The sequence below is a fragment of the Ailuropoda melanoleuca genome, chromosome 12 (genome assembly GCF_002007445.2).
Source record: "Ailuropoda melanoleuca isolate Jingjing chromosome 12, ASM200744v2, whole genome shotgun sequence".
NCBI classification, from domain to species: domain Eukaryota; kingdom Metazoa; phylum Chordata; class Mammalia; order Carnivora; family Ursidae; genus Ailuropoda; species Ailuropoda melanoleuca.
The window spans coordinates 44,186,252-44,199,762 of record NC_048229.1 but is presented as its reverse complement, the minus strand read 5'-3'; the positions used below and the strand labels follow the sequence as shown (position 1 = coordinate 44,199,762).

Genomic DNA, 13,511 nt, shown 5'->3' with positions numbered 1-13,511 from the left:
TAATCATCTGGCAAATAAACCACTCAGTGTCCTGCCCACCTCAGTAATGTTTGTGATGTAATTTGTTTGGATGCCCAAATGTCACCAGCGTTGATTGTAAGAGATGAAAAAATGTACTTGCTCAGCATAGCAAGCTCTAGGCCAAAATGTAAGCATGAAATCTCTGGTTTATTTTTGTAATAATGTTTACAGCTGTTTAATGACCCTGAAAAGGTTCAGTAGTCTGGTGTTCTGTATTTCAGAACAGGAGTGTATTATGCTTATAACAACCTTGGTTAAACAGTTTGAGCTACAACAATTGGAAAATAGTATTTAATAAGAAACCATTGTATTCTAGGTGAAGTTGTCTTAATTACTGCTTACCCAAAGTGTAAGAAAGCAAGATAGGTTGTGGGGAAGATGTGGAGGGTCACTTGAGCCCTCGGAAAGGGGGTCCACCTGCTACCAGAACTGCGTGCCATGAGTCCCACCGTGGCGTTTGGAGCCCTTTCTGGGAACCCACATTCCTTCCCTGCCCAGCAGTTGGGAGCGGTAGGACTCCTGTATGTTTTCCGAGGCAGCACTTTTACCCACATTGATAAAAAAAGGGAATATTTAGTTGTGCTTGGCTAGACAACAATATTTGATTTTTAAAAACCCAGTTGAAATGGTTATTTTGAAAGTCATTTCATTTCCCAACTATTCTTTTTCATGGTATAAGGATAAAACTCGTTCATGCAACTTACTGGCAAGATCTATATTTTTTGGACTATTCATAAGATTACTTTCTTTTTTCTGTGCTAGCAAAATGAAACTGTGTTTTTGTGTAAAATTTATTTAGACTCATAGCAGCTGGCATTTCTGGTGTCCTGATAGTTTTAAATTTCATTTTGAGTGAAAGATACAATTAGGTTCTCTATTGGAAGAGTTAAGTGAAAACTTTTGTCATTGATATCACAGGAAATAGTTTTGAAGGCAGAAATACAAAATCAAAATAACCATTAGCACCATCAAAGGCAGCTGAATGGCTCACTGTACCTGCAATGATGGGAATGATGAGACAGAATGTATTTTGATAATCTGCACACCCAACGGTGGGTTCCCTAGGCTGAGAATACCCTAGTATGAAATGCGAAATTGCACAGCTCGAGAAGAAAACCTCTAGCCTTTGGAAGCTTTCAACCGGGGCCCTGCCGGAGCTCAGAGGTGGGGCCCAGGCCTTTCCACACGGTGGTGAGGAATGCCAGGGTGGCTGGGACTCACGCCCACGCCTGGTTCTTTGTCAATATTGACAGTCGCCTTGAGGACCAGCAGTGCCCCACCATGACCCTGGGGAGCAGGCAAGATCAGGACAGGGGTGGAATGTTGGAGTGTTTCCATGTTGGGGGGGGGCGGTGTACCCGATTCAGCCGTTTACTCTGGTCTCTAACCGTCCAGGCTTGGCTGCCTTTCTTTCCACAGTTAGGTAAATTACATATGCATTGGTTCCTTCCATGAGTCAACCAGGGTATATTGATCTTCTTCCTGATATGTTTTGGGCTGGGGCCCTGAGCTGAAGGCCAGGGGCAAGCTGTTCTCAGTGTTTGCGAGTTTATTCACTTGCTTTTAATTATACCAAGAGCTTTTCTACCTGGATGGAAGGGTCAGAGGAGTTATGTACAGGTTCCTCAGAAGGGATTGCCTTAAGCCCTATCCTGGCTCCTGGCTTCCTCATGGGGGTCCCTCAGTTGTTGGGTGGTGGGATAATGAGGCCGGAGCCGGGGCTAGGGAGAGAAGGATAGGTGGAGTGCATGGAATCAAGTGCTCCCTGGAACTGGTGACCCAGCGGGGATGGTGCTGCATGTAGATTTCACCTGCCCGAGTTATCAGGACAGAGGGAGTGTCCTGCAGCAGGATGTCCTGCCCGAGACACTGAGAACCATTCGCTGCAGGCCTGGGAGGGAACAGGGGGGTCCCAAAGGGAAGGCACTCTCCCCGTGCTTGCTCCCTGAGGGCTGGGGGAAAGGAGTAAGGCCTCCTTCCATCAGAATGGCGAGCCCCTGCAGGTGGCCTCACCTCTTTGGCCCCTTGAACTCTTAAGGCTACAGTGGGATCCAATCCCTTAACAGGGGAATCAATGATCCCTGAGTTTCCCAGGGTGTGCATTTATATAAGTTCCTAGAGCGCTGCTATTTGGGGGATCCCTGCCTTTCCTCCAACACAGGCATACTCATTCATACACACACACACACACACACACACACACGCATGCCCGCGCGCGCGCACACACACACACCCCCCCCATATGCCAAAGCTGTCGTGGTTACTCCTTTCTCTAAACTTTGAATTCAAACTCTCTGAGCCTTTTCATTGCTTCCCGTTATTGGTGGCCTTGCCTGTGCTGGCCCCTGGGGCCCCAGAGGCCCTTGACCGCAGGTACATAGAAGGCCCCCGGCAAATATTTACTGAATGACTGACATAAGGGGTAAATGAATTCCCGATGAGTGAAGTGTCGAGGCTGCAGAAATTGGGGCCGACCCAGGTTTTGTGAGTCCCAGGCCGGGCCTGGGGCCAGCTCATCCCGCCTGGGCTGCTTTGGCGCAGGGACAGCACACCAATTACCCCGTGCTCTTTCTAAGAACTCACGCTCCCCTTTCTTGTTCTGAGTCTAGTGGCTGGCATTGGTTATGACTGACCCATCGCAGTGCCTGCATCTGCTCATGGAATCATGGGGTGCTGGGCCTCACCAAACATTTGGAGATAATCGTCTGGTGAGGGCATTCCTCACAGTGGCGCTCTGTGCGGGCTTTGCTTGGACTCACTTAAGGGGCCGAGGGCTGTAATCCTCAGAGCATCTCCTTGGGAGCTGGCCAGCTCTGCCAAAATTTTGAGTTCTCCCCTGGGTCCCCCAATGAGTGGTCAAGTTCTCAAGGGGATGGCTGCCCAGTGGTGGTCCAGGCCTGGGATGGTCACCATGGGCACATATAATGAAAGAGCTGGTGGGGGCGTGGCTCTCCCATGGCGGTGTTTGAAACCCCATGTTCTGGGTTAGCCAGAGACCTTCCAAGTCTGGCGAAATCTGATAGTGGATGTTCATGGACTTGTGCGAAAGCTGAGTTTGGGTCACATGAGGTTGGGAGAAGAGTGTTTCTCCTACAGGGCTAGCTTTTATGGGTTGTGTTTATAGGGTATCTTCATTCATTCCTCCATTTGGCCAGAAAATGCTGAACTTCCAGTGGGCTACCTCTGCTCTGGGCCTGGAGGCTTCCACTGTGAAAATGCCCTCATGGAAAAGAAGCACATTTGTAAAAGGTCAACAACAGAACTTTTCCCTAGTGGTAAGTGCTCTGAAGAAGGAAATAAGGTGATGGGTCTGACAGTCTCAGACAAGGAAGGCATGGCGGTCTTTGTGAGAAGGGGCTATGTGAGCTGAGACCTGCATGAGGGGACAAGGAGCCAACTGTACCTTTGCACATTCTGGAACATTCTTCCTCCCCTCAGCTGAGGCTTCAGCAATGGCACCTGAAGACCAGTCCTTTAAAAAAGCTTTGTGGACTGAAAAAAATTTTTTAACATAATAAAAGAATTCTATATCCAAACCTCACTTGAAAACTCCTCATATCCATTATTTAACAAATTGAGCTGCTACTTACCCAGCACGAATGGGGGCAGGGGGATGGTCTTCACCTTAATGCCCCTCATCCAACCTGATTTGCACTCTCGGTGTATTGCACATTCAGCCTCCTCTCCCTCCTGCTGAATTGGCATCAGCTCATCGGCAGCAACCTGAAAATAGCCTGTCTTTCTGGATTCGCGTCTTCAGAGAAGGCCAACTGGGCAGCCACTGGAAGGGGGCCAGCCATGTTGGCTTTGGACTTTGCAAACTTCCCCCAGAGCTGTTGAGTGGAATTCTGAGCACTCCCAAGTGACTTCAGGGTCACGATCCATGCTTGCTTGGGAGACGAGCCAGCACAGCTGGATGGAGCTTGAAGGTAGAGAAGGGACTCCAGCCAGGGCCCTGAGGGCTGTTCGAGTCCCTGCCTGGGGTCTTCCAGGCACCAGTCCTGCCCTAGCGACTTCTACATGCCGGGCCTACTCCTCCCTGCTTAGCAGTGGGTGCCGTGAGCCCTGGGGCTGGCCACTCTTGTCCACCACGGGTCCTGAGCGCCAGGGACAGGGTCTGGCATACAGTGGGAACTCAGCAAGTTTGGTGACTGAATGCAAGGTCTCCGTGACAAAGTACTCCTTTCTGACCAGTCTCCAAAATGGACTTTTTTTTTTTTTTTTTTTTAATTTGCGTGTAGACTGCCACCAGAAACAAAAAGGAGAGATGGCGAACTGGAAGCCTTCTTCTTCTACAAGTGACCACGTGCCTGTATGTGCTCACGGATGTGCGCAAGTGTCCATGCCATCATTCATGGACGCCGCCAGCCCTGCACTGGGGCTGCAGTTTTTCTCTCTCCTGCGAATAAATATTCATGTCTCTTTCTCTCCTCCCTTGCAAGACAGACTCACAGCCCCTGTCCTCTAGCCAAGGAAGCCAGGTCTCCCTTTGGAGACCCTCCATGCCAGGCACAGTCTGCTTGGCAGGAGGCCCCGTAGGTAGCAGACCCCCCCACCCCCACCCCAGGGCTGAATGTGTTTCCTGCACAGTTGAGCTCTGTCCCCACTGGTCCCCCGAGGGAACTGCTTGGTCCAGGAATCAGCCCTGGCTGGGGTTAAGCTCTGCTCCTAGACCACCTGGCTGGCAAACACATGTAAACATTGGGATATGCAAAAAACATTTCCAGTGGCAGGAAGTGAATTTGGACTCCTTCAGGTGGGAGACAGATCTGGAAATAGAAGGACCCAGGCATGGGTTCATTGCCTTTCAGAGTTGAGCTCCTTCCATGCTGTGAGGGGGGGTGGGGGACGCGCCTATGGCATTCCTTCCACCCCACCCCCAAGCAGTGTGGCCTTCGCAGGTCTGCACAGGCTGGGGAGGGGACAGAGAGGAGTATTAAAAGCAATTATGCAGACCAGCTTTGAGTGTTAGTGTTTAACAAACAGCTTTGAGTTCTAATTTTCTGCAAAACACATACTGCAGGTACAATTTGTACTCATTACTGTATACTGGGAAAGTTATTAAAAACACTCAAACTTGGTTGAGACTTCCTATGGCATCATCCCTGGATTTTAATTGGTTTTTATCTAGTTCTATAAAGGATCTCTTTAAACCCAATCAAAGTCCCTGCCTGGGATATCATGCCAGTGGAAGGACAGGGAGAGCCCATTAAATGGTGTCAAGTCTTCGCCCCCACCCAAAATTGAACAGTCTCGACGATCCACTAAGATTCCGTCACCAGATAATTTATACTTCCTTCGATGGGCACAGTTACCAAATGACAAAATAACAGTGTTTCGTAACATAAGGGTTAAATCTTAATCTCTGAGGTTTGCAAAGCCGCTACTCGCAGTCTCCTTAAAATTTAATATACCTCGTTAATGCTTCCTTGCAAACACTGAAGGATTTTTATGATTATAATCATGTGTTACAGCACCTAGTACTGTTTCTAAGCAGCATACTAATCAGCTTAATGAGATATTACTGCACTTTTTGTTGACTAAAGCAAAATCCCTTTTATTGTTCTAAAGCCTGTCCTTTATTTTTTCCCAAAACATTATCTTGTTTTATTATGTACCAGTAAATATCATGCCATTGGGTTTCTTTTTTTTTTTTTTTTTTGGCCAAATCATAAAATAATCTCTTTCATCTCAGACTGGCGAATGTATTGAATACAGTCACCGGAAACAAAAGTTCCGAGTTAGTCTCTGGTCTTGCGTGAAAGCCGTTCTGCTCTAAGGCAAACTCTGAGCGGAACCAACAGGTGCAGGTGCAACCAGGGGGACCGGAGGAAAAGTTTAACACATAGACCCTTGATTTGTTATTAGGTGTTGAAAGTGGTAAAACATTAATAATTTAAATGTGAATGAATAATTGCAGTTGGTAAATAGAAAATACAAGGAAGATGATCTATCGCCAAAACAAATTGGAGGAGCAATGCCGTATTGCATAATTGGCATTTAATAATTCATCTTTTTATTATTGTTTTTGACTATAATTCCTTAGCATTATTATGTGTAGGTAAGGCATGAAATGCAAATTCCTCCCCAGCTGATGCTGTCCATCGGCTGCACCACGGTCCCTGGCACAGATCTGAGCTCTCGCTTTATTTTCAGGGATGGAAGAAGCCAGTCTGTGCCTTGGAGTGTCCTCGGCCGCGCCCGAAGCTGAGCCCCACCTGAGTGGCCCCGTCCTCAACGGCCAGTATGCCATGAGTCAGAAGTTGCACCAGATCACCTCCCAGCTCAGCCATGCCTTCCCCGAGCTGCATCCACGGCCCAACCCGGAGGAGAAGACCCCCGCCCCCCTCGACGAGAAGGCCCACGTGCCCATGAGCGGCCAGCCCATGGGCAGTCAGATGGCGCTCCTGGCCAACCAGCTGGGCCGGGACGTCGACACCAGCCTCAACGGGCGGGTGGACCTGCAGCAGTTCCTCAACGGGCAGAACCTGGGCATCATGTCCCAGATGAGCGACATCGAGGACGACGCCCGCAAAAACCGCAAGTACCCGTGCCCGCTGTGCGGCAAGCGTTTCCGCTTCAACAGCATCCTCTCCCTGCACATGCGCACTCACACCGGCGAGAAGCCCTTCAAGTGTCCCTACTGCGACCACCGGGCGGCGCAGAAGGGCAACCTCAAGATTCACCTGCGGACCCACAAGCTGGGCAACCTGGGGAAGGGGCGCGGGCGGGTGCGCGAGGAGAACCGCCTGCTGCACGAGCTGGAGGAGAGGGCCATCCTGCGGGACAAGCAGATGAAGAGCAGCCTGCTGCAGCCCCGGCCCGACCTGAAGCCCCTGCCGCACGCCCAGCAGACCCCGCCGGCCACCTGCAACCTGGCCCTGCCCGCCAACCACAGCGTGCCCGACGTGGCCAACCCGGTGCCCTCGCCCAAGCCGGCCAGCGTGCAGGAGGACACGGTGGTCCCGGCCGCCGGCTTCCGCTGCACGTTCTGCAAGGGCAAGTTCAAGAAGCGCGAGGAGCTGGACCGCCACATCCGCATCCTGCACAAGCCCTACAAGTGCACGCTGTGCGACTTCGCCGCCTCGCAGGAGGAGGAGCTCATCAGCCACGTGGAGAAGGCGCACATCACGGCCGAGTCGGCCCAGGGCCAGGGCCCCAACGGCGGCGGGGAGCAGTCGGCCAACGAGTTCCGCTGCGAGGTGTGCGGGCAGGTGTTCAGCCAGGCGTGGTTCTTGAAGGGCCACATGCGGAAGCACAAGGACTCCTTCGAGCACTGCTGTCAGATCTGCGGCCGGCGCTTCAAAGAGCCCTGGTTCCTCAAGAACCACATGAAGGTCCACCTGAACAAGCTGTCGGTGAAGAACAAGTCCCCCGGCGACCCGGAGGTGCCCGTGCCCATGGGCGGCATGTCCCAGGAGGCCCACGCCAACCTGTATTCCAGGTACCTGTCCTGCCTGCAGAGCGGCTTCATGGCCCCGGACAAAGCCGGCCTGAGCGAGCCCAGCCAGCTCTACGGCAAAGGGGAGCTGCCCATGAAGGAGCGGGAGGTCCTGGGGAAGCTGCTGTCCCCTATCTCCGGCATGGCCCACGGTGTCCCCGAGGGCGACAAGCACTCCCTCCTGGGATGCCTCAACCTCGTGCCGCCGCTGAAATCCAGCTGCATCGAGCGGTTGCAGGCGGCTGCCAAAGCCGCCGAGATGGACCCCGTGAACAGCTACCAGGCTTGGCAGCTCATGGCCAGGGGCATGGCCATGGAGCATGGCTTCTTGTCTAAAGAGCATCAGCTCCAGCGCAACCACGAAGACACTTTGGCAAACGCCGGAGTGATGTTTGATAAGGAGAAGCGGGAGTACGTGTTAGTGGGAGCAGATGGCTCCAAGCAGAAAATGCCTGCTGATTTGGTTCACAGCACTAAAGTGGGCAATCAGAGAGACCAGCCAAATAAGCTCGACCCTTTAGAAAGCAGTCGGGATTTTTTGTCACATGGGCTGAACCAGGCGCTCGACTACAACCTGCAGGGGCCCGGGAACATGAAGGAGAAGCCCACCGAGTGCCCCGACTGCGGCCGGGTGTTCCGCACCTACCACCAGGTGGTCGTGCACTCCCGCGTCCACAAGCGGGACCGCAAGGGCGACGAGGACGGGCTGCACGTGGGCCTGGACGAGCGGCGCGGCTCGGGCAGTGACCAGGAGTCCCAGTCGGTGAGCCGCTCTACCACGCCGGGCTCCTCCAACGTCACCGAGGAGAGTGGGGCCGGCGGCGGGCTCTCCCAGACCGGGAGCGCCCAGGAGGACAGCCCGCACCCCTCCTCGCCGTCCTCCTCAGGTAGGCTGCCAGGGAAGATGGGGCACGAGTGGCTGGTACCAGGGCCCTCCCCATCCAGGGGGCCTGGCTCCACACAGGCCTCCGGGGGAAGGGCCTTCGCTGCTCTTCCAAGTCAGTCCTGAGCTCACTGTGGCCTGCCCGCCTGGGTGGACCTTGCCTTTCTGCCCTGCCTCAAGGGAAGGCTAGCGTTTCTAGTCGTTGGCCTTCCCTTGAACACTGACTACCGGGAAAGAGAGTTGATCCTTCTGTGTGGTAGAGATGGCCAGTTGGTATGCTCGCCAACAGGCAGAGCCTGTCCTTCCCCAGCGGTGGCCTGCCCGGTCCCATTTTATGCCCCGACCCCCCCATCTGTCATCACCTCGTCTCTGGAACCCCGGGAGCTGGCGTTTCGGTTCCATCTGTGGATGTGAAGGTGTAAGTTCAGACCCTCACCACATCTCCCGCTAAGTGTATTCCCACAGCTGACTCATTTGGGCACCCCACTGACCCTCCCCAGGTCAAAGCTGTGTTCCGCCCCCTTCCAAAATTACAGCGTGCCTCCCCTGGCAGGCCCCTCCCTCTAACCTGAAGAACCACACCGCTCTCCTCTGATGGTTTCGAAAAACACAGAGGTTTGAAACACAGATGCACGACTGCGTGTCTTAAATTGTACTGTGTTACACGGGCGATACAGCTTTGGGGTCTAAAATAGCAAAGCAGAAAATCTGTCATCAAAATGTCTGTGAAACGCTGAAGCTTCCTGGCCCGGTTTGGGGGAAAAAAAAAAAGCCCCAAAAACAACAACAACAAAAAAAGCCCACTAGCCTAAGACAGCTAAATTAAAATCACTACCTAACAGCAGGTAAGCTTGTTGCCTGCGTCCATATTTTCAAAGTCCCTTTCTAATGGATGGTAAATTGAAAGTTATATCTCTAGCCCTTTATAAAGAAAGCATCTCGCTAATACTGTAATCATTCTGCAGCCTAACAACAGAGGAAATCATGCCATAACAAATACTCTGTTACTAATGGCAACATTGATTTCTGCAATCAGCCATTAAGTCTAGAAAATGAAAGACAGTTTGAGGCACCTCAAGGCACCGCATTGCCCACTGTTAAAGGCGTGGCGGCACACGGCGGAGGGTCATTTCGGCAAAGTTTTTTTCTTTCTTTTTCCTTTTTTCCCTTCTGGGTTTCGATAAATATTCCAGTATTGGAAGCAGTTGGGTGCTGTGGTTAAGTAGACGCCAGTGAATCCTGTCCTTATTGTCACCCTTCCGCATCCCCTTCTTCCAGGACAAAAATTAGTATTAAAATAAAGTGTGAGTCTGCGGGCTTATTACAAACCAGTAAAGAATTGTTCACACACATAAATCTGAGCTGCACATTCCAGAGATTCCAATAGCACTTAACGCTGCTGTTTAAATACCCATGAAACACACTGTCTACTCCTGGAGTCCTAGACTCGTTTGCGATTTGTTTCTGGCGAGGTCCTCCAGCAGAGTCCGACCAGGAGTGCGAGCACTGCGGAGGGGTGAGGCCACGGTGTGCCGAGTGACCGCTGCGCCGAACGTATGAGATGCCAGGGAAGGGTGTGCAAGTTTCCCGGCCTGACGGCAGAACTCCAGAAAAACGGATCTCTCGTGCAGAGGCAGCAAAGTGCCAGGCGGGCCCCCCGTCAGGAGGGACAATTTCCGCCCTACTAGAGAGAGGTCCCGCGTTCTGGGGAGCGTCATCTCACTGTTTCTGGATCGGGGCCTTTACGGGGCAGAAAGCAGAGGGCAGACCGGCTCCCCTAAGTTTTTGGAGTGATGTGGAGTTAACATTGACAGATTTTCATCCCTCTCCCAGACCTGCTGAAATGAAAAGGTCTCAGCAGAATATTCCAGCACCAAATGTTCGGCTTTATTAATGACGTGTTTACCATGTTTTCCCCACCTTCTGGCCAAGTGATAGCCTCATGCTATTCTATCTCGGTAGTTTCCATATCTGTAAATACTCTGTTGAAAAAACCCATTTTGTTTAAAAGAACCAACCGGGCTTACAACTCAAAGGAGAATTATTCTTGAGTTGTGGTTATCTTCTCACTTTTATTTCCCTCATTGAAGTATTTTACAATTGTGAACACTGATTCTTTCATTTCTGGTTGACTTCTTTGTTTTCTTCATATTCAAATGAGACCCTTTCATAATTTTCCTACTAAGTAGGAAAATTAATGTCATACCAATATGCAGCCCAAATCAGCCGCACGCCTGGGGCATTCAGGTTTTCCTGGGATTAGGACCCTTCACCAAATCTGGTTAGTCTTCCCTCTGATTTCTAACAAGCATGACTTGTATAAAGTGCGATTAAAATAAGCATTTAAATAAAAATCTTGACACAATAGGCATTTCTATTATTACCTGTTAGAGAGAAACCTGCAAGGTGAAGGGGGAAAAAAAATCTTTAAGCCCTTAAGTAAAGAAAGGAGTACTTATTAAGGCTTCTATTAAGAAATAACTGCAAAACACGGTTTTACAAATTTCTCAGACTGCATAACAATGTCGCAAAACTTAATTTGCATCACTCGATTCTTTTTTTGTTGAAAACTGGGTCAGTAGGGCCTGAGAAACTATTTTTTCAGATCTTAACCAGTGAATTCTTCTTTATAAATCGCTGCTCTTAACATGATAGTGGTTCTGAATTCATCATAAAAAACCTTTTTACAGAGAGCCTCTTAGAACAGATCTCCAGAAGAAGGCTTACAATGAGTGGCAGAGTCGTCCTTTGTTATCTGATGTAATTCTTTGCAAAGGAGGATTGGGAACGGAGTGGCTGTTTAAAAATGTCTTGCTCAGACCGAGACGAAGAAGGGGTCAAGTTTGCAATCAAACAGTTACTGCCGAGATGGGCGACTGTCACTGGCTAGGCTAATGTGGGATGCAGCTGTTTGTTATGTGAGCAAAAGAATGTTTGAATCAGTGAACATGTGAAAGTGATTCCAGTGAACCAGAAAATGTGTTTGTTCTTTGGCTCTCCAAACTGCTGAGAACCGAGCTTAGGATCAACCGCGAAAACTAGGACCTTTGACAAATTGAGAGGTCATATTTTCTAACAGAAAATGGACAAAACCAGTCACATGGATCACTTCCCCATCTTTCCCCTTTGTTTTATTTTTGTTGTTGTTGTTGATTTGACTTCCCAATAATTTCACACCATCGTGGATGTCATTTCTGCCTCCGTGTACGACGCAAAGGGAAACTATTTGGAAAGCAGCAGCTTATAAATTTTACTCTTTTATGACATTTAGAAAGCAGGGCGGCTGTTTTGACGCTCCTTCGTTTTCTGGCTCGCGTGCAAACGCTCCGATGGCATTAATCTCTGCATCTCTCCCCAAAACCTCGACTAAGACTCTGCTCAGATCTGAGCTTTACTCTGAGCCAGAAGACGACCAAAGTTCTGTTTCTTTGGGTTTTGCCTTGGAAATCACGCTCAGAATAATTAAAACTTAATGTACTAAGAAACGATACTGTTCATTATATCCAGCAGGGTACTTACCTTCTGCATTCCCCATAATTTTGGAGAGGGGCTAATTGAAGTGTTGATGGTGGGAAGGGGGTAATTGAATGCGTTGACCCTCTGTTCATTAAATAAAGTCGGCTAAGTTACGTGATCAATGGAAAGCCAGGGAGAGATGCGAAGATGAAAACAGCGTTAACCCTTACTACTTCTGGTATAATATTTTGAGATGGTCAAGGATTATTTGATCAGCTGGGCTGGAAGCCTTGTGGGGTCTCCTTTTGTTGCCTGAGCCGCATTCCTGAAATGCTGGGTCTCCAATCCTGTGTAGGCCCATTGACCAAGGCATCAAAGGCCTTTATCCTGGGCTCCCTCGCATTTACATCGGGGGTATAGTGATATGATAGATTTTCTTTCTTTTTCACCTCTTTTTCTGATGTAGCCCCTCCTCCCCACCCCCATTCGTGATAACCACTGCCTGCTCTACACAAACAAATCTGGGCACCCCAAAGAAGGGGAAAGAGGGGAGCTGGCTGCAGAGCCGAAGACAGTCATTATCAGCAGAGGAAACAGAAAGTAAAAGTTTCCAGGCAATTCCAGGAAAACTGCCCTATCAGGCTTCTTCCTCCTGTTCCTCTCCAAGCACCCTCAGCCTCCAGGCAGGGAATTCAAAGGACCAGGGGACGCCCCGTGGGCATTGTGGCAACTAATCTCTTTGCTGAGCAGAACTTTGGAAAACAATAATCCCATTTACAAATTTACTTAAAAATTATTAACCCGATCTGAGGCATGCGAGTGATTCCTCCTAGATGGACTCCTTCATTTTTATTAAAAACAGAAAAAGGGAAAAAGAAAACACAAGTCCCTTTTTAAAGATGGGATGACTTTCTTGAAATTAGCAAACTTGAGGATGACAAACAGGGAACATTATGTCATTTTCCAGAGGGACCTTTTAAGCAGATAATAGTCTGAAATTCCTTGTAAAATCAAATTTAGTGTGGAAGGCTCCCCTACCCTTTCCAACTTCCCTTTTTTCCTGCCCCCTCCCTCTCTCACCCCCTAATTTGGGAGCTGGTTCAGTGAGATGAAAAGCTGCACTTTTTTAAAGCTCAGCTGTTAAAACTGAGCGCCATATGCAGCCCTTCCATCCCCAATGTGGAAGCGTGTGCAGGCGGACGCCGTGTTTGTGGAGATTTACGGAGGCTCGGCTGTGTGTGCCGAAGCTGTCCCCGGGTGCACACTGGGGGCCCTTCCCGCCCATGCGGTGGCCCCCCGCCTAGGCTATCGCGCTGGCCAGACTTGGGCTGACTCCTGGCAGGTGTCGGACGGGGCGGAGGTCAGAGGGCCAGGTGGCCTCCCTCTGCTCTCTCACCTTTCCGCTGGGTCTGGACACCGAGCTGGAACAGGGATTCAGGTGATTTTCCTCCTGATCTAGGAGCCAGACGCCCCCCAGCAGCTCCTTTTAGACACTCCCCCTTCCCTGAGTGCACTTTGATTATCTTGTGTCCAGAAGCAATGATCTGGGGACACTCAGTACCACTCTGGGGCTTTTTCTGCCTCTCTCGCCCCCTTGCATGGAGCTATAAATCCCACCTCCACGGGGCTGCCCGATGGCGCTGTCACTTAGCATTTCAGAAAGACAGAAATTACACCGGCTCTAAAAGTCTTCACTTTGAGAGTGTGATA

The 13,511-nt window shown here is 50.2% G+C and overlaps 1 protein-coding gene across 18 annotated transcripts in view; it reads left to right on the top strand.

Annotated features, from left to right (window-relative positions):
• Positions 1–13,511, top strand: part of ZNF536 (zinc finger protein 536) — a 431,212-nt gene that overhangs the window by 181,841 nt on the left and 235,860 nt on the right. For all 18 annotated transcript variants that reach the window (XM_034638014.1, XM_034638019.1, XM_034638018.1 and 15 more), the window contains one exon: positions 6,178–8,349. In XM_034638014.1, the coding sequence (XP_034493905.1) occupies positions 6,180–8,349 (2,170 nt within the window). In that variant the 5' untranslated portion in view covers positions 6,178–6,179. The remainder of the gene's footprint in view (positions 1–6,177; positions 8,350–13,511) is intronic.